This window comes from Sinohyriopsis cumingii, chromosome 10 (genome assembly GCF_028554795.1).
Source record: "Sinohyriopsis cumingii isolate HCF-2022 chromosome 10, ASM2855479v2, whole genome shotgun sequence".
Classification (NCBI taxonomy): Eukaryota; Metazoa; Mollusca; class Bivalvia; order Unionida; family Unionidae; genus Sinohyriopsis; species Sinohyriopsis cumingii.
The window spans coordinates 102,987,179-103,009,347 of record NC_142970.1 but is presented as its reverse complement, the minus strand read 5'-3'; the positions used below and the strand labels follow the sequence as shown (position 1 = coordinate 103,009,347).

Sequence of the window (22,169 nt, the reverse complement as noted above, 5' to 3'; positions counted from 1 at the left end):
AATTCGTGGTTTGTTGTTTTATTCTTGGCTGAGCTTAAAGGTAAGTATGCATAATGCACTATATGACTCGTGACATGCAATTGGCGGCAACACGTATTGGCCAGGTGTAAAACCAGAAAGAGAGGGAAACAGGGGTGTGTCACCATTCCCTATATCTCCAGTTAATCGTACGGGTAACACTGTTTTAAGCAACCTAGTGTTTTTCTGTATGTCACACCACATTGAAAGGACAGTTAAAGACACGAAATTTGTACATATTATACAAATAACGAAATTCTGCCGCGTGAGATTTATATATTATCACAATCGCTGATAGTCTGTAGACTATCTGTTCGCCCAACGGTGTTGGATTATGGCTTGTATGACAAAGAACAGGGGGACCAGTCTAAGAAAACATATCAGCTGAATTGGTACTGACCTTCTGTTTCCATGCTCCCGGCGTTACCTAAGAGAGAGAAAGGGATTAGAAAGACGCATGAGTGGTGAAAACTAACGATATTTTTTAAGAAAAACCGTTTAAATCTTAGAACTGCCACTATAGTTTTAAATCTTGAGTTTTAATTAATTAATTAATTAATTAATTAATAATAATAATAATAATAATAATAATAATAATAATAATATGGCAGCGATAATAATAATAATAATAATAATAATAATAATAATAATAATAATAATATAACAGCGATTATAATAATGATATAGCAGCGATACTAATAATAACAATATAGCAGCGATAATAATAATAATAATAATAATAATAATAATAATAATATAGCAGCGATAATAATGATATAGCAGCGATACTAATAACAACAATATAGCAGCGATAATAATAATAATAATAATAATGGTAATAATAATTCCGCTACCAAAGGCTCGCACTACAAGCAATTAGTGAGTGATTATATATATTACATATTTTATAATATGATATTGACATATATCAGTTAGAGAAAAGTTGTATCTCCACCATGACGATATTACTTTTACCAGCAGTATGGCAATATAATTTTTGAAACTACTTTCTCTTTTTTAGGAAGTATATCTGCCCTTGTGTGTTCTTTTGACCTGTATTTCCATATTTAGGCACATTTCAGTTTTCTTCTTTTTTCTTGTTCTTCTTCTCCCTCTCTTCCACTCTCTCCCTCCACACCAGGAGGTACATATCTTAAAATGTGCAAACTGTAGACCCTCTAGATTACATATATGCAATTAATGAATGATTATCTATATTATAGATTACATATATGCAATTAATATCGTGCCATTAAGAAATGCCAAAAACCAACTCCAAACAGCAAAAGTAGACTTCAAGTATTATGTTTAAAAACGATGGACAGATCAATCGTTGATTAGCTTTGAGAGCAAACCGAAATTAAGTCGCAATCGAAAATTGGATACAGCGTCTGCTACCGTACTAGACTGCAAGATTGCTAAGGTCACATACAAATGTATGTACTATGTAGAAATGAACAAGATGAAGAACGAAAATATTAAAAGTAAACTTAAATCATTACAAATCGTTTGTTTAAAAATGTTTCGCTCTTAATTCTGCCAGATACAAGCGCTCTGTTAAATTTCTAGTTAACCCACACCCGACAGTATCAATCAGCGTATGAAATGTGCTGAGAGAAATAAAAATCCCATAATGCTCATGCGAATACAGTCATTATTTTGTATTAAAAAACCCCACAATTTTGACGTCTGATATGTACAACCTAACTTTGTAAAATATCACTGTCCAAAACTTTAGGAACTCCCTTTTTATCGACGTAGTAATATATCTGTTAGTCGCACGTGCACAAAACTTAGAAAACCGACGCAACAATTAAATTGAAATAAATGTATATTAATTCAAATATAATTAAATCAAATATACATTACAGTATACACCGAAACTATCACATTACTTTAAACGTATGCTTACAAACTGTGTTAATGTTTTGTTCATATCCCTTAAAGAAAGCTGAACCATCTTTGATTACTCTGATTTTCTTGGCACATTCGATGTTATGGTAGTTTGTGCGTTTGCTTAAAAACAGAGTGCTTTTGGCAAATGATGAAAACAAAAGAAAAAGAAAAAGAGAAACAATTTCTACTTCAAATGCCATTTTTAGAATATCCTTTTGGTAGTGGCTAAAGGGACGTAACAAACGCAGTGTATATAGGATAATAGACGCCATATCTGCTTTGAATTCTATCTAAAACAGTTCGTACCCGTGCTGAATCACTTGAAGACCCGTTTATAAATGGTTCTATGAATTATGCAAGATATATTTAGTAGCTAAGCGAATATGAACTTATAAAGTCGTCCTAATGGACAGGTCATTTTGTGGGCATTCGCTAGCCCGAAAAATCAGACCCCAAAATTTGTGCTGATACTGGTGGATTATTTGTGGCTCTGATCCCATCTATTCATAAAATCGAGCAATCGTTTGCAGACAAACCTGTCGGCAACAGCTCGATGTACATTTAGACACTTACCTGTCTTTCTAGCGATTCTAGAGTTTTAATTGGTTGAAGGGTCCTTTAGGCGATATGTACAGAATATTTACGGATCAAACCCTATGTTGTAAATCCACGTGGAATAGCACAACCCTGTGTCTTGCAGCCATTTTGAACTTCCTGCTAGATTTGTCAGTTAGTACTCGTACGTGTCTAAGCTGTATTCGGGAGTGTTTCAGAAAGGTTTGCTGCAGCAGAATTGAATATTTTAATGAACAGGTCACATGAGACCCACGAATCATTCATCAGTAACAACACAGATTTGGGATCCGATTTATCGGACAAAGCATACGCTGTCTCATACATGATCACGTTCTCGGACACAATCTTGGTCGACTCGGGAGTTAGCACAAATGAACTTGTTATGCCACAGCAGTACATTTTTGTCAGTACAAACCAATTTCGCCATTGTACCAATAGATATATGTACTACAAGATATGCCACCGTTTCTTATAGAATTTACATCCTGCATTTCATTTTTAAAGATTATAACTTGTTACAGTAAGGTAATTGTGTGATATATGCTCAAAACATGAAGTAAGTATAATTGCAATACATTCGTTTGTTGTTGTTGTGTTGGAGGGGTGGTGCGTTTAGCACAAGCTGTGCCGAATTTTCCTTCATCAAATTCCGAAACACGTACACTTAAAATAGCCAGAGAATTTCCTATGTAAGGAAATTATCATGGATCCTTTTTACGAGAATAGTCCATGCCGTCGTAAAGTCTTGTGAATGCTGGACATTATGATGTCTGTCCCTAAAAATTCGTTAATTACTCGTGCTGAAGTGAAGCTTCCCAATACGGACTCTCCCATAAGCAACACAAAATCAAAATTATCACTAAAAATAATCTAACTAACTAACTAACTAACTAACTAACTATATATATATATATATATATATATATATATATATATATATATATATATATATATATATATATATATTAGATGAACAGAAACCAGTCTGTTGATTATAGTTCAAATTTTATATAAGAGGATAATTAAAAGAACAATTACTTTTGAACACAGAAACGAAACTTAAATCTAAATACTAAAATACCTGGATATTTGTTTTACCTGGAAGGACTCTGGAGGCCCCATCAAATCGGTCTTTGAGAAGATCCCCGACCGTCCTAAAGAGTGGCAACCTCATCCAGCACGTTTTGATGGTGCAGCTGCCTGACATCCCGTGACACTTGCACTCTTGTTTCATCTCCGTCGTCACGTGCTAGATGGGAAGAAAAAGAACGAATGCACAATGTTTGTGTGGTGGTATCACTGGTTGCAAAACATATTTGCAAACACGGAAATACTCCAACTGTACATCAGTATAAATTTTCTTTTAAATTCAGAGTTGGCATTTTTCTTCTTCTCCTTTTCAAAACCATCCAAGTGACTGGTATTCAACCATTATGTTACATAGTAACTTTTTTAATGTATGAAAACTGTTGATGTCATAAATGTTTGATATTGCATATATCATATAAACCTCATAGGTGTCTAACGTGGGCAAGACTACCCACGTGCCATTACCGCTCATTATGTTAGCATGCAAGGAATTGTTGGAAATATGACTGCCATGGACTGGATCAAAAGTCTTCTTAAGTTTCTGTTATGAGATAGCTGTAGGACCGGTGTCTCCCGTAAATGAGGACTCCATTCACACCTATATCGACCGCTCCGGTGGCCTAGTGGCTAGAGCGTCGGCCTCGGATGCGGGAGGTCGTGGGTTTGATCCCAGGCTGAGTCATATCAAAGACTTACAAAAATAATACTAACAGCTGCCTCGCTTGGCGCTCAGCATTAAGAGGTTAATTTTAGGACTGGTCGGCCTGGTGTCAGGATAATGTGACTGGGTGGGACATCATGCTACATGTCTGCGGCATGATGCCCCAGTGCTAGACATGATTATAAACTGCCATACTGCAGACATCGTAGCGATATGACTGAAAAATTGTTAAAGCTACGTTAAAAAACCAAATCACACACACTCACACCTATATCAGTTATACAGATAGATTACTGGCCTGGCAAGCAGGGTATACATTTTACATCCCTGCGGTGCTTGCCAGAACCTGATTTCAGTACGTGCAAGGAAGAGTGTTTGCCACTTCGGAATCAGTACTTTTCACAGGTATATCGGATCGGTAATACACCCACTATGCACTTCTGCGTTCCCAGATTCAAGCAAGTGCAAGGGTATGTGGTCCCCAATTAAAGGACATGATTTTATATAGGATTTTCAGTATTTTCCACAACTAATACCTAAATGACCTTTATTAGAAAAGATTGTACACTACACAATTGGGCACTGATCATGAGTATAATAAATAACTATATATATATATATATATATATATATATATATATATATATATATATATATATATATATATATATATATATATATATATAGTGGCCAGACAAAAACTTGTTTAACATGGCGAAGAGATACGTTGATTACGTCAGTTTGAGTTGGATTCATGCACTATATCAAACAAGATCTTTGCCCCAGACTCGGAAGAAAACATAATCCGGTTTTGTATTTAGTTAATTCCCCCAATTGTAACCTGTCTGATATTGTGGGATTTACAGTGTGAATTAATTCAAATGAAATTTGAATTTTTAACAGTTCGATTCGGTGCCAACAAGCATATAAATGCGGACTCCGAGGAAATCGCCTAAATAGTTCCCAGTCTGTGTGTGGTACTAAATTTCAGATTAGATATCTGCATCTAACGTCAGATCAACCATGTAATACTAAATGGGTATGCAATAAAACAGAGGCGGTATGAAAATATAGCGTTGCTGAAAAATAACGTCAATATAACATTGCTCAAGAAATAACTTCAATATAGCATTACTGAGAAATAACGTCAATATATCATACTAAAATAACGTCAATATAACATTACGAAAAAAAATAACTTCAATATGGCGTTACTGAGAACTAACTTTAATATATCATACTAAAATAACGTCAATATTGCGTTACTGAGGAATAACGTCAATATAACATTACTCAAGAAATAACTTCAATATAGCGTTACTGAGAAATAACGTCAATATATCATACTAAAATAGCGTCAATATTGCGTTACTGAGAAATAACGTCAGTATAGCGTTGCTGAACAAACATATAAGAAATATGACAGACTGAACAAAGTGTCAGAGCCCGATAATGTATGACCTCAGCTTGTTTAACAAGAAGAAGAAAAAACTCAGATTTGAAAGTAGCTTGAACAAAAACATCAATAATACCGCTACGATATCTGCAGCCTGACATTTATAGAGATGTCGAGCACTGGGGCATCAAGTCGTATACATATAGCATGATATGCCACCGAGTCACATTGTCCTGACACCAGGCCGACCAGTCCTAATACTAACCTCTAAACGTTGAGCGTCAAGCGAGGTTACTGCTAGTACCATTTTGTATAAGTCTTTGGAATGATTCGGAGAGGATTCGAACCCGCGACATCCTGCATCCGAGGAGGATGCTCTAACCACTTAGACCACGGCAGCGGTCTTCATATATATATATATATATATATATATATATATATATATATATATATATATATATATATATATATATATATATATATAAAGTATACAAAACTAAGATTATGCAATTGCAAGTTAAAGAAGACATTACGATCAATTTTCAATTTTGTCTACATTTTTTCTTCTTCTGAAATGTATGTAGGAAAGGGGAACACTTTCGAAGTGACAGCCGTTATGTGATTAGGTACAAATAAATACCATAGAATTACCGTAAATCCATAGAAAAAAACCACAACAAAAAATCATGATTCCAATGCTGTTATTGATTTACTTTTTGAAACAGGGGACACGTTACCACCTTATTTATTATTTATAGGTGATGACTTTGTTATTGCTGTTGTCATTCTTCTTCTTCTTCTTTTCTTTCTTTCTTTCTTCTTATTCTACTTCTTCTTCTTCTTCTTCTTCTTCTTCTTCTTCTTATTATTATTATTATTATTATTATTATTATTATCCTTCTTCTTCTTCTTCTTCTTATTATTATTATTATTATTATTATTATTGTTATTATTATTATCATTAAAGTTTGCTTCCATTACTGGGCAATATGGCAATCGTGAAAAACTATTGAGAATGACGGTGACCTCATTATACCAAACTCCCTGAAAAACGAGACAAGTATTACCATTCCATTGCCGTAACTGCAGTGTTTAAGGTCCAAATCAGATAGTATGGATTCTTCAAGATATTGGGGAATAGTTCCAAAAAGTTCAGAGAGTACAAGCAATACCTTGTTTTCGCATGAAAACTTCCTCTAAATTAAATTAGGAATATACATCAGGACCGATCCAAGCTCCATAAATAACTACTTTAAAAATAAGTGAAATGACTAATTTAAGTACCGCCTATACTCGTGTATAAGGAGGATTTGACTGCAAACTGCATAGACCTAGATCTTCCTTCGGATATATCCTCAATGTATGCAGCTTGCTAGACTTAATGAGAAAAACAAACAACTTAGAAGCTAGTTTGCAGGCGCATTATGCGACGACAGATCAGAGGCTATGATTTTTGTGGTTGGACCAGATCCATGCGTAATTATATACGGTAAAACACAATATAATTAAGGAAGAAAATAATAGCATTCGTCAGAAATCGTATCATAGACCTGAAGTGCGTATCACTGGGTCCCACCTGTGCTAGAGCTATATAATGAACTCTTGGCGCAGACAAATTATATGTTCGCTCTTAATAGGCTGTATTTTGTTCATTTTGATTTATTTGCCGCCAAAATCTATTAGTCACGGAGAGTCGTAAAAATCGAAATAAAAGCCGGTGATGTTTTGAACGAGGTTCAAATCAGACAGACTAGACTCCGAGGTTAACTCTACCAAAATGTCAAAACAAGCAATTTGCAAATGTCTCAATATTGTAGCAAAAACTCGAGATTTGTCGATTACAATAGGGAGGCCAAGGGTCAGCCTTTATGAAGTCCTGAATTGTGGCTCTGGGGATCCTTTAAGCGCTAATGAAGGATCTAAAAATGCCAGAATTTATGTGTATTTTATGTCTCTTCCACCCAGTCTTTTGAAGAAAGCGGGTGTCAGCGATGTTTGCAAATAAATAACATTTAACATTCCTGCTTCGATACAATGCCGTGTTGGAGTTTTATGCGCTGATCTGGGGACATAAACATCCAATGCACACCTGAAGATTATTCAACGTCCCTTCGCCCACGCTGGATTGACTGTTTAAAAAATTCTCAGCTATAGTGCGGGCCTTCTTCGTTGGAATGTAGTCGGATCTGATTTTTGCTTATCTAGCTCTGCTGCTCCAACTTTACATCTGATAAATTCTTAATTATAGTTATTCTTCACATGAAATGGCTGAAGGGGGGGGGGGTGTGGCATATTTATCTCCAAAATGAAATAAAGATAGAAGAGAAATCAGGAAAAAAATTGAATAAAGATGGAACAGAGATCAGACAAATGTATTTGAAGATAAACAAAATATAGTTTAGATTAAAAAGTTCATGCAATGCAGAAATTAAATCCAAACCTAGCCCTGACAGAAAATGAGTTCCACTTAGAAACGAATGTTACAGGTTGTGAACCAGCAATATGTAGGACGATATCTGCGTCCGAAATATAACAAAGGACGGATTAATTACAGTACAAGTCAATGCTCAGTTGTTTCTTTTAATACTGGGGTGTATCGCTGCTCTCAGTAACCGTTACAATGATTCACAGCGGTACTAACGGGTAGTACAACGATAGCTGTAAATACAAAGTTTTCAAGTAACCTTAAAATAAGTACGGCGTGATTAATACACTGGCTTTTTACCGTAGTTTTAGAAACTGGTTACTGAGTTATTTCAAATTGTTGACCAACATTCTAAGGCAAGCAGATGCTGAGTAATTACTGTGATTTCACTTCCGGGAGAGCTTTTGCAAGGTCTAATGCTTGTTCTCTTGTAGAGAACCAGTTAAATTTAAACATTTTATGAATTTCTTATGAAATGAGTAAAAAATGTAAGATTCACCTTAGCACATAACAAGATTCACCTTAGCGCAAAATATAATATCTCATCCAACTGAGATTCACCTTAGCGCAAAACATAACGTGTGAGATTCACCTTAGCGCAAAATAAAATATGCCATTCAAGTGTGAGATTCATCTTAGTGCAGAACATAATATGCCATTCAAGTGTGAGATTCACCTTAGCGCAAAACTAATATGCCATTCACGTGAGATTCAGTTTAGCATATAACTTAATATGCAAGATTCACCTTATCACTTAAAATAATAATATACCATTCCAATGTGAGATTCGCTTTAGCATATATCATAGTATGCCACTTAAGTGTGAGATTCACAGCACATATCATAATATGCCATTTAAGTGTAAGATTCACCATAGCACAAAATATAAGATGCAATTCAAGTGTAAGATTGATATTAGAACATCTATAATATGCCATTCAAGTGTAAGATTCATCTTAGAATAAAATATCATATGCCATTCAAGAACCTTTGAAAAAGAACAGTTTAGTGGTATATATCCTTTAATTACTTTTGGACGCTTTGGAGGTAATCAATTGACCTACTTCTATGTAATTAAACTATCTTAGATGGATGTAATATCAAGACGAAATCCGAATAATAATAATAATAATAATAATAATAATAATAATAATAATGATAATAATAACAAACAACTATATTTAACACATTAAGTCATGGCTGACCCATCTGCCATGTGGTCCTCAGTTTTTGTAATCGGCTATGTTAAGAAACGTAAATAAAAAAATACAAAAAATAAAAATACAAGACTATGCACATAACCAGGTATCGTCGCACACTCATTCGTACATATTTAACATGAATGACTATGTGTGATTATACTGGAAAACATACAAATATGAACAATATTCAACACACAGGTTCATACATTACATAAGTCGAATATGAGCTGGACATATCATTTATGGATATGATGATAAGGTTTTCCATTCAGAGCTTTTAATATGTCATTCCAGCTGGTCGAGAAAGATTTTCTTTAAAGATATTTTAAAAGAAGCAAGGAAAGTTAAATTACGTATCCTCAGTGGTAAGGAATTCCATACAGTAGGTGCTGATACAGTAAATGAGTTTTTGTAATGATTGGTTTTCGACGACAGAATCTTGAGATCGTTGTTAGTTTTCGATCGGAGATTACGCTCAGTATTCGATGATCTTAGTTCAGTTATGTTAGATATATAATCTGGAGAAAGACGGTTTAAAGACTTGTATGTCATGGTTCCTTTAAAATAAAGAATACGTTTTTGTTTAGGTAGCCACTGCAGACGTGAAAACAAAACATTAGAGGGAGTCATAACAGGAAGTTTCAGTATTATTCGGGCTGCCCTTTCTGGAGTTTATCAGTTCTGGACAGATGATAATTGAAGTGTTTCCCCATATAGTACAGCCCTAATCTATCAGTGGTAGTATATAACCCGAAAAATAAAGTTCAAGTAATTGAGGAAGTAGAAATTTCGAAAGCAATTTTAACAGAGTTATTATTTTGACTACCATTGCACATAGGTGATCGATATATGCATTCCAGTTGAGGTGTGGATCAATGTGGATACCAAGAAGTTTTTGACTTTTTACAATAGATACGTCTAAGCCATTTTGAGTTAGAAGTAAATCCCTGTTAGTAGATAGACGCTGCCTTGTTCCGATTGTCATACATTTCCAATCATGTAATATACCTAGCTAATGTTTGATATAGTTATAAATTTTAAGGATTCTTGTTAACTTGATATGTGGTTAGTTTTCTTACCCTTCGACCAGCTTCATTGTTATGCAAATTCATCATGTAACGAAAGTCTCGCCCTTTCTCTATCACATCAACGAATTTTCTTGAGAACTTGTGGCCAAATTTCGCATTGTCACTGCATCCTCCCCATTCCCAGTCCTTTCCGTCGGGTTGTTTTAAACTGTAGTCGCACGTGCATGTGTAAATGCTTCCTTCTGCGCAGGCTCGTGCCACTGAATGCGCAACTGCTGCACTAGTGAGGGCGTAGATAAATGCCGATTCCCTGCATCCTGAAAGTATGACAAAATAATAATAATAATAATAATAATAATAATAATAATAATAATAATAATAATGATGATGATGATGATGATGATGATGATGATGATAATAATAATAATAATAATATCAGCACTACACAAGTTTGAAATAGTCTGTTGTTCAGGAAGACTTTCTTCACAATCATATCGTATTGGTCCGATTTGGTGATAAACTGTAAATATAAATTCAGCAAACGTTTGAGGAATTCGTACAGGATATATTTTGCAGTTACGATTAAAAAAGATTGGTCTCAAAGGAAATGAGACGAGACAATAAGCTCTATAACGTTAATTGTTCGTAAGAAATGGAGTAACCACGTTCTTTCACAAACCAGACATGTGTCAATGTATGCATTACGTGCATACCAGTTATTTTAAATATACCTGCTTTGAAAGCAATGCTTGAGACTACATGTGCCTGAATTACAATTAAACTTCCACTGCTTTCCATCTTTACAGATTTCCATTAACATAATTAGCATCATAAAACATGCTGCATATAATTATTTAAATATACAAAAACACGCCACTCTGTGAAATATAGAAAATTATTGGCAAAATATTTTTCACATTATGTTTGTTGTATTTTTAACAGGTGAAAAATATGTTCTTATAGTTTTACATGCGGAAATCGAAGATTTCCCGTCATGCCATAGTATATTTGAATGTGCATGGTATCAGTTATACTTTTTCAGCAACATAAACGAGATTTTGTGAGTTAGAACAAAGAATAATAACTGTATTACATTTCAGGCATGGAAATCATTTTTCCCGAAAATATTTGACTCGCTACCGTTTGTTTCTTTAGGGAGTTAATTCCCTTTAAGAGCCCTCATAATAGTGTAAATCAAATCATGTGTGCTGCATCGCTCAGTTGAGATTAGCCATACGGTCAGGTTGTGTAAATAGTTTACAATTTTTAAAAAAAGGTACTATACTAGGTTACCCCAATCCGACTGTTCTCTCAACTCTCAGATATATTCGTTGTGATCAGCGAATATATGCGACTGACACTGAGGTGAACTTATGTAAAGGGTGGCTGTGCATTGAACATAATCTTCAAAGATTTGGTTCATCAGCAAGTTTGGTATACAACAAAAAAAATATTTTCTCTTCCTCTTAACTACAGGATGTATTCTATTATGTAATCAAAGAAAGGACATTTTAATTCGGGGATTCACCACTTGTTAAAATATACAAAAATTGTACCACAAATATTTATAATTGTTATATATGTAACACGTGTGATGACCCCTCATGACCTCAGAAATGACGTCATTACGCCAAGCCGAGGAAAGCTAACGAACGAGACACCCGAATGTATTTAAAGGTCACTGCAGCAGTTATTCTGGTGGTCGGTAAATCAGTATTTTGGTCATGCGATATATATATATATATATATATATATATATATATATATATATATATATATATATATATATATATATATATATATATATATATATATATATATATATATATATATATACATATATAGATATACATATATAGATATACATATATACATATATATATATACATATATATATATATATATATATATATATATATATATATATATATATATATATATATATATATATATATATAGATATACATATATACATATATATATATATATATATATATATATATATATATATATATATATATATATATATATATATATATATAATGTATGTTACTCGTCGAATACTGTCAATGTATTGCTCGCCAATGATCATTATTGATAGACTTTATTCTAGTAATTTCATGAATTTCATTTGACATGAGCACAAATGAAAGATTCTTAATGCATCACAGCAACTAGTTCATTGCAAAGTTCACATAAGAAAAGCTCCCAAGACAACTGTGGCAACTGTCTTGTCCGTTTCAGGAGGGCTATAATGCATTTTAAATCCAATTAGGAAAGACCATATAATGTCATGATTTAACATATCAATTAGCTACCATGAAATATTCAAATAAGTGAATGTGAAGTATGTTCCGAAGATCACTAGAATATTTTAGAGCCTTGTAATAATTCGTGCAGACCACCCAATATGAATAAGTCCTTCCAGCCCATCACACTGGCCTGTTTCAAAACAATGCCGTTGGGCAAGACGCAAAAGTTCGTGCGAGGTAACACTCCATCAATTAGAGGGTGTGAGAACGAGAAATTCGTTAAACGAAGCTAATTAGTGGTTTATTACAAAAGAAAAGTTAAAATTATACCTAATTACTTAACGATCTTAAGATATATATCTTTTGCTGATTTACTTTCTCATTTATTGATTCCCGATGGAAACATATCGTTAGTTTGGCGTGAATGGAGGGGTCGGTTTCAGCATACAAAAGGATTTTGCTCATCAACGGTGTCGAATGTCGTTTGACAAAAAAAAATTTTTTTTGTGCTGCGTTAATATGAAATATAGGTGCGGAACAAGGACATTCTCTCAGACTGACAAGTAAAAACACGGGCTACATTGAAGAAAGCGCATACATCCTCGCTTCATTAACAATCTACTAAATCGTCCCTGACTGTGTGAAGTGATGTTATCTGAGACCCAATCTCGTGCTTATGACATAAACATGCTCTCTAATTAATAAGCAGTCGTACTGAAAATGTAACGTTACCCTGGTTCTAACTGGCACGCTCTGTTTACCACGTTTTATGAATGGACCAAAGTCTGGAAAAATAGGGCAGGCAAGAAATCCTCATCGTATAGCTCCATATATGATATGCAGTAAAATGTACTCTTACTGACAACTGTGCACCATCATAGGGGTAAAAAAATGTAAAATAGACCATAAGGAATTAATGCGCAACTATTGACATATTTCGCGTGTAAGCTGGAAGAAGCCCAGGGAGCAAGAGAAGCACTAATGAAAACGTTGCTGTATATAACGATGCATCAGTCACAGTCCAATGTATATATAAAATTATAACCAATGATAATAATAATAATAATAATAATAATAATAATGATAATAATAAACTAAATGATTGGATTTGAATAAACAAACAATTTTAGACCCTAATTCTGACTTGCATAAAATAACACAAATAAATAAAAACACGAAGTTTTTTGTGTGGTGAGGGTTTAAATGAAGACAATATAGAGGGGTTCATATATATCATTATTGGAATGATCATCCTTGTAAAATGCTTCAATCAAGATGGAGTACAAAGTGATCTTTGTCAAATACTTTCCATGTTTCTCGAAATACTTTGAAAACAAAACAGTTTAATTATTTTGCTTGTATTCATTCCCCTTTTAAGTTTAATCAGAATTCGTAAAATTGTAAGGACTTGAATATTTATTAACTCATATATTGATTGGCATTTTAGCAGTTGCATGTATCTTTAACTCGTTTTAAACAATAAGTAAATTAGGGTAATGCTAATTCCTTATTCAATAGAAATCTTTAACATATGGACAAGAATAAATCAAAATCTAGTAATGTTTCTTTCTCTATCTCTGCTACACTATGCACGTGTTTCTCTATCTCTGTTGCACTATACCATATGCACGTGTTTCTCTATCTCTGTTGTACTATTCCCTATGCACGTGTTTCTCTATCTCTGATGTACTATACCAAATGCACGTGTTTCTCTATCTCTGATGTACTATACCCTATGCACGTGTTTCTCTATCTCTGATGTACTATACCCTATGCACGTGTTTCTCTATCTCTGATGTTCTATACCCTATGCACGTGTTTCTCTATCTCTGATGAATGTGTTTCAGACTTGATAAATTGGTTAAATACGTTACTATCATAAATATTCGAAGAGAAGTTTAATTTTATAAAATTTTTATAACGAATACACACAATATTAATCCACTCAAAAATCTTTTTTGAGAGTCGTTGTTAACGTAAACAGCGTAACGTCGCGAAATCAACCACTTCCTTACAAACCACGTAATTTTATCGCCACGAATGCATATAGGTTAACATTATCTGAGTGATTGACTACCATATTCGATAGTAACAGTAGGTGATTAACTACCATATTCGATAGTAACAGTAGGTGATTAACTACCATATTCGATAGTAACAGTAGGTGATTGACTACCATATTTGATAGTAACAGAAGGTAATCACCTACCATATTCAATAGTAACAGTAGGTGATTCACTTCCATATTCGATAGTAACAGTAGGTGCTTGACTACCATATTCGATAGTAACAGTAGGTGACTGACTACCATATTCGATAGTAACAGTAGGTGATTGACTACCATATTCGATAGTAACAGTAGGTGATTAACTACCATATTCGATAGTAGCAGTAGGTGATTGAATACCATATTCGATAGTAATAGTAGGTGATTGACTACCATGTTCAATAGTAACAGTAGATGATTAACTACCATATTCGATATTAAGAGTAGGTGATTAACTATCATATTTGATAGTAACAGTAGGTAATCACCTACCATATTCAATAGTAACAGTAGGTGCTTGACTACCATATTCGATAGTAACAGTAGGTGATTGACTACCATGTTCAATAGTAACAGTAGGTGATTAACTACCATATTCGATATTAAGAGTAGGTGATTAACTATCATATTTGATAGTAACAGTAGGTAATCACCTACCATATTCAATAGTAACAGTAGGTGATTGACTACCATATTCGATAGTAACAGTAGGTGATTGACTACCATATTCAATAGTAACAGTAGGTGATTGACTACCATATCCGATAGTAACGGGAGGTGTTGACTACCATATTAGATAGTAACAGTAGGTTATTAACTACGATATTCGATATTAAGAGTAGGTGATTGACTACCATATTCGATAGTAACGGGAGGTGTTGACTACCATATTCGATAGTAACAGTAGGTGATTAACTACCATATTCGATAGTATTAGTAAGTGATTAACTACGATATTCGATATCAACATTAGGTGATTAGCTACCAGATTTGATAGTAACAGTAGGTAATCACCTACTATATTCGATAGTAACAGTAGGTGATTAACTACCATATTCCATAGTAACAGTAAGTGATTAACTACTATAGTCCATAGTATCAGTAGGCATTTATATTTTGGGATATATTTAGCTTAAAGAACCACATACCTATGACAAATCAGTGTCGGTGAATGAAAGTTATTGTTGACGTCGTCATTGAATTATAACTGTCTACACTCTGGACAGTAAAACATTTCAAAACACAAGCAAAATATTTTAAGATAATTTAAACACTACTTTGTTATTCAATAATATGTCAATAGTACATGTAAATTTGATTACAATCTCCAGAAATTATGAACGCCTGCTGAATGTGATGTTGGCGCAAAACCTTCTACCTCTAGCACTGAATCTGAATCCTATGGCAGTTTTCACTTATTTAACTTTCCAATTCATTAGTATTAGAAATAGTAGAACTATTTCCATGTTATAATAGTATAAATATTACCACGCTATAAACGTAGAACTATTACCATTTTATAAAAGTAGAACTATTACCATGTTATAATAGTAGAAATATTACCACGCTATAAACGTAGAACTATTACCATTTTATAAAAGTAGAACTATTACCATGTTATAATAGTAGAACTATTACCACGCTTTAAAAGTAGAACCAGTACCATTTGATAATAGTAGAACTATTGCCATGTTATAAAAGTAGAACTATAATAGTAGAACCATTACCATGTTATAAAAGTAGAACAATTAGCATGTCATAATAGTAGAACTATTACCATGTTATAATAGTATAACTATTACCATGTTATAATAGTAGAACGATTACCATGTTATAATAAATAGCAGAACGATTATCATGTCGTAATAGTAGAATGATTACCATGTCGTAATAGTAGAACTATTATCATGTTATAATAGTAGAATGATTACCATGTTATAATAGTAGAACCATTACCATATTATAATAGTAGAATTATTACCATGTTATAATAGTATAACTATTACCATGTTATATTAGTAGAACGATTACCATGGTATAACATTAGAACGATTACCATATTATGATAGTAGAACAATTACCATGTCATAATAGTAGAACGATTACCATGTTATGATAGTATAACCATTACCATGTTATAATAAATAGCAGAACGATTATCATGTCATAATAGTAGAATGATTACCAGGTTATAATAGTAGAACTATTACCATGTTATAATAGTAGAATGATTACCATGTTATAATAGGAGAACTATTACCATGTTATAATCGTAGAACAATTACTATATTATAATAGTAGAACCATTACCATGTTATAAAAGTAGAACAGTTAACATGTCATAATAGTAGAACTATTACCATGTTATAATAGTAGAACTATTACCATGTTATAATAGTAGAACGATTACCATGGTATAACAGTAGAACGATTACCATGTTTTAATAGTAGAACTATTACCATGTTATAATAGTAGAACGATTACCATGTTATAATAGTAGAGCTATTACCATGTTATAGAAGTATAACTATTACAATGGTATAATATTAGAACGATTACCATGTTATAATAGTATAACTATTACCATGTTGTAATAGTAGAAGTATTACCATGTTATAATAGTAGAACTATTACCATGTTATAATAGTAGAGCTATTACCATGTTATAGAAGTATAACTATTACAATGGTATAATAGTAGAACGATTACCATGTTATAATAGTAGAGCTATTACCATATTATAGAAGTATAACTATTACCATGTTATAATAGTAGAACTATTAGCATGTTATAATAGTAAAGCTATTACCATATTATAGAAGTATAACTATTACAATGGTATAATAGTATAACTATTACCATGTCATAATAGTAGAACTATTACCATGTTATAATAGTAGAGCTATTACCATGTTATAGAAGTATAACTATTACAATGGTATAATATTAGAACGATTACCATGTTATAATAGTATAACTATTACCATGTTGTAATAGTAGAACTATTACCATGTTGTAATAGTAGAACTATTACCATGTTATAATAGTAGAACTATTACCATGTTATAATAGTAGAGCTATTACCATGTTATAGAAGTATAACTATTACAATGGTATAATAGTAGAACGATTACCATGTTATAATAGTAGAGCTATTACCATATTATAGAAGTATAACTATTACCATGTTATAATAGTAGAACTATTACCATGTTATAATAGTAAAGCTATTACCATATTATAGAAGTATAACTATTACAATGGTATAATAGTATAACTATTACCATGTCATAATAGTAGAACTATTACCATGTTATAATAGTAGAGCTATTACCATGTTATAGAAGTATAACTATTACATTGGTATAATATTAGAACGATTACCATGTTATAATAGTATAACTATTACCATGTTGTAATAGTAGAACTATTACCATGTTGTAATGGTAGAACTATTACCATGTTATAATAGTAGAACTATTACCATGTTATAATAGTAGAGCTATTACCATGTTATAGAAGTATAACTATTACAATGGTATAATAGTAGAACGATTACCATGTTATAATAGTATAACTATTACCATGTTGTAATAGTAGAACTATTACCATGTTATAATAGTAGAACTATTACCATGTTATAATAGTAGAGCTATTACCATATTATAGAAGTATAACTATTACCATGTTATAATAGTAGAGCTATTACCATATTATAGAAGTATAACTATTACCATGTCATAATAGTAGAACTATTACCATGTTATAATAGTAGAGCTATTACCATGTTATAGAAGTATAACTATTACAATGGTATAATAGTATACCTATTACCATGTCATAATAGTATAACTATTACCACGTCATAATATTAGAACCATTACCATATTATTATTGTCATAATAGCAGAACTGTTGCCATGTGATAATAGTATAACTATTACCAAATTATTAGCAGATGATCTTGCAGCATATTATTGTGAATGCATATGTCGCGGCTAGAATCTCTCAGTAACAGCAACAAGAACAAGAACAAGAACAAGAACAGCAACATGAACAACAACAACAACAACAACAATAATAAATGTAACTGTTGCAGGTACTTATCTATCTTGGTGCTTTATGTTATGTACAATACATACAGTATATACACCACAATGTGATAACTTTGACTTAATGCCAAATAAATGAGAAATCAAACAAAGCTTCAAGTTCGTAACACATTCACAAGCTTTAAAATATGTTGTATTGAAAAATCATAAATGGAAATAGGCATAAGTACAGAAAAGCAGTGGTATTTATATTACCATAGCTGTTCAACTGTCTTAAGATTTCATGTGCTAAAGATATTGAGTAAGAACAGAAGAAATGTTAATAGCCTGCCTTTCGTCACGTGGAATACTTTTTGTCCATACCAGTGGACCAGAATATTGAAAGCAGGTTTTAAGCAAGCCATTATTTATTCATGGCATTATGTAATTTGTACGGCTAACAGAACTTAATTGGATTACCGTCAGCATCATTTGGTGAATGGTGCTGCATTGGTATATCGGTATGGCTTTTCTGGACACTAGATGCGTTCACTTGGTCTTCCTAAAGAATATTCTTTCATATAATGTTAAAATATTTGTATTAAGCAAACAAAATTGTCTATACATTGATCTGGAATTAAATGGCATGCCCTCTTTTGGAGTCTTAAAATTTTTGTTATGTTTGCATTAGAGGTATTACCCACAAAGTATGTACGTATGTATTCAGTTGTTTATAAATGTACGCTCAATGTGCTTTCCTTTCAAACCATAATTTTCTTTTTTCCCTGATATTCTGGGATTTAGAAAAGAACGGTGTACGCGCCTGCATGTCGAAAAAGCCAAATGTTCTCAATTGCATGTCGCAATAAACCCGATGTACCCCACTGCATGTCGGCAAAAGTTCGATGTACCCTCCTGCATATCCTTAGCGGCGATTAATAGAGACAACCTTTTTATCCTGGGCGACCATAAAGATGTTCAGCTTGCGATGGCTTTTGACTTTGTTTCTATTAAAAAATTTAGGCTTATATACCCAAAAATGTGACTTTGTGTTTCAAGAATTTTACCAGTGATGGCGTGTCATCAGTTTGTGTTTCTTTTTCCAATACTTATTCGGCAATACAAAACCGGTCTGTGCTCATTATGTCTATACATACTATTATGTCACGTGTTTAGGCTCTAATAAACAGTAACAAAGAAAGAATGAAAAGAACAAGCTTTTAAAATTTTAACAAATACTTTATTTCCCTGGAAAAACATTGCAAAAGTGAGAAGAAAAGAAGAACTTACGGTTTTATGAAATCAAATCCAGAAATAATTCAAGAATAATCCACGAATTGAATTGTAGAAGTCTCAATAATGAAATGTTCTAATGATTTCAAGTTCGAGTCCCGACGAAAAATCTAAAATGGAAGGCGATAACGAATAATATAGCCAGTATAGTACTGTAGTGTCTACAGTTTTGTTTTATTCCACGGAAAATTTCCGAATAAAATTTCAAGAAATGTCCCTGCCAAGAATTCTGTATGAGTACTCAAATATTTCCAGGAAAAAGAATTAATCGTTTAGAATCCAAATAACTGATCACAACAGGAAGAAAAAAAGCATGTTACGTCCAAGTGTTTAGAAGCCAGACTGACTAATTTCTCAATAGACAAAGGTTAAACAGTAACTTGAGATACAAAACAGATTCCCGGATGAAGGTCAACACTCCAGAATTTCGAGAACAGCGTGTAAGTAGTTACGTCTAAAGTCGCGTAGTCCCAGTCAGCCTACATTTCACTATTATCATTCACACAGTAAGAATTGAAGGAAAAAAAGTTGTTCACATGATTCTCAATCAAGGTCAGGAACCAAGTTATCATAAGGATACAAAATTCTATTTTTAGGTGTTTTCTACAAAACAGTCAGGTCAGACTAATTTCTGGAAAATATCAAATTCCTATTAAACAAATTTACATTACTTTGACTTGTAATGAAATAAAATAAATTTAAAACTTACAAACAGTCAATTAAATTAAATCAAATATAAATTAAATCAAATATACACAACAATACATACATACATACATACATACATACATACATACATACATACATACATACATACATACATACATATATACATACATACAATGAGAAATCACACATTGGCTGTTAATGCTTTAAATTTTGGGATACGTTGTGCGTTGATGACGGTGTGAATAACATTTTGAAAGTGATGAATTCGGTTTTGAGATTCTAATTTTCCCTCAGTTTAAATATAAAACTGAAGCATGAAACACACAATAATACAGTTTAAGTATCTACAATCTTGTTTTCATGTGAAGTGGCTAGATAAATACCGCGATTGTTAAAATTGCTTTAGTTAAATACGCTGATAATAATAGTAGATTCGGTCCCACATCTTAAATAACAGTCATTCATCTAGGTTGTACATTTGGTGAAGTCATGTATTAATTTCTTACAGAGTTATGTCTACGTACCGTAATTCCTAGAGAGAAGTAAAACCAGTTGTTTATATTTTCTATACATTTGAAAAATTACTATTATGTAATCCAATAACAAACTCTTCGCTTAACGTGAATGGAAATTTTGTTTATATCCTATACAATCATTAACAATAATCTTTGGACAAGAACTTCAGTATTATGGATAAAGAAATAAATGAAGTCACTTTTTTACACCAATGACCATTACATATTTACGCAAATTGTTGGGGTTTAACAAAATAAGATCGATACGCGTTCGGATTATATATTTTATATACACCGTGTTTCTCCTGGATGACGTTTCAATGCGACTTTTGTATGTAATGCTGCAAACGGAACGAAGCAAGGATATATATATATATATATATATATATATATATATATATATATATATATATATATATATATATATATATATATATATAGAGAGAGAGAGAGAGAGAGAGAGAGAGAGAGAGAGAGTCAGCGGGTTGCCCCATAAGTTCTTTCTGTAGTTTAGAAGTAAGCCGGGGGTAAATTCTGCATACACGTATTTCTCATAACAACAAATCCATTAGTTTTCACACTGGGTGTGTTCGTCCGTAGATGTTAGTTAGATAGACCCTGCGATAGCTCGAATAAAGTAATAAATTTCCATATTTTGTATCCTACGTGTTAACAACTTGTAAATTTATTTAATCTTAATGTCTTAATCACAGTGATGACAAACAGGTAATGGGTTTTCTTTGAATGAACACCTATGACTTGCAAATTTGCTGCGGTTCCAGAGAGCACTCAATTTCACGGCAAAACGCGTGTAAGCTATTTATCAATCAAGTTCCGAATTATAATATCAACACACAGAGCAGCTTTCAAGCAAATTTATAGAAAGTGCATGAATAAAACTGTGCCACCATCGTTTTCTTTTTTAATGTATTTCTATTCCTTATAGGTTCACGAGGTGTAAAATAGTATTAAAACGCATATGGACTTTATGAAAAGAAATCGCAAATTTCAAACAAGACGTCTTGTTGCGTTTCAACATGGATTCCGCTTTGATTTCCCCATTCTCTGCAG

The 22,169-nt window shown here is 32.7% G+C and overlaps 1 protein-coding gene across 1 annotated transcript in view; it reads right to left on the bottom strand.

Moving 5' to 3' along the window:
• Positions 1–22,169, bottom strand: part of LOC149790741 (protein Wnt-1-like) — a 59,693-nt gene that overhangs the window by 4,750 nt on the left and 32,774 nt on the right. Inside the window, exons 3-5 of the mRNA XM_089971437.1 lie at positions 10,343–10,608; positions 3,589–3,739; positions 419–445 (exon numbers count right to left, since the gene is read on the bottom strand). Of these exons, the coding sequence (XP_089827563.1) occupies positions 419–445; positions 3,589–3,739; positions 10,343–10,608 (444 nt within the window). The remainder of the gene's footprint in view (positions 1–418; positions 446–3,588; positions 3,740–10,342; positions 10,609–22,169) is intronic.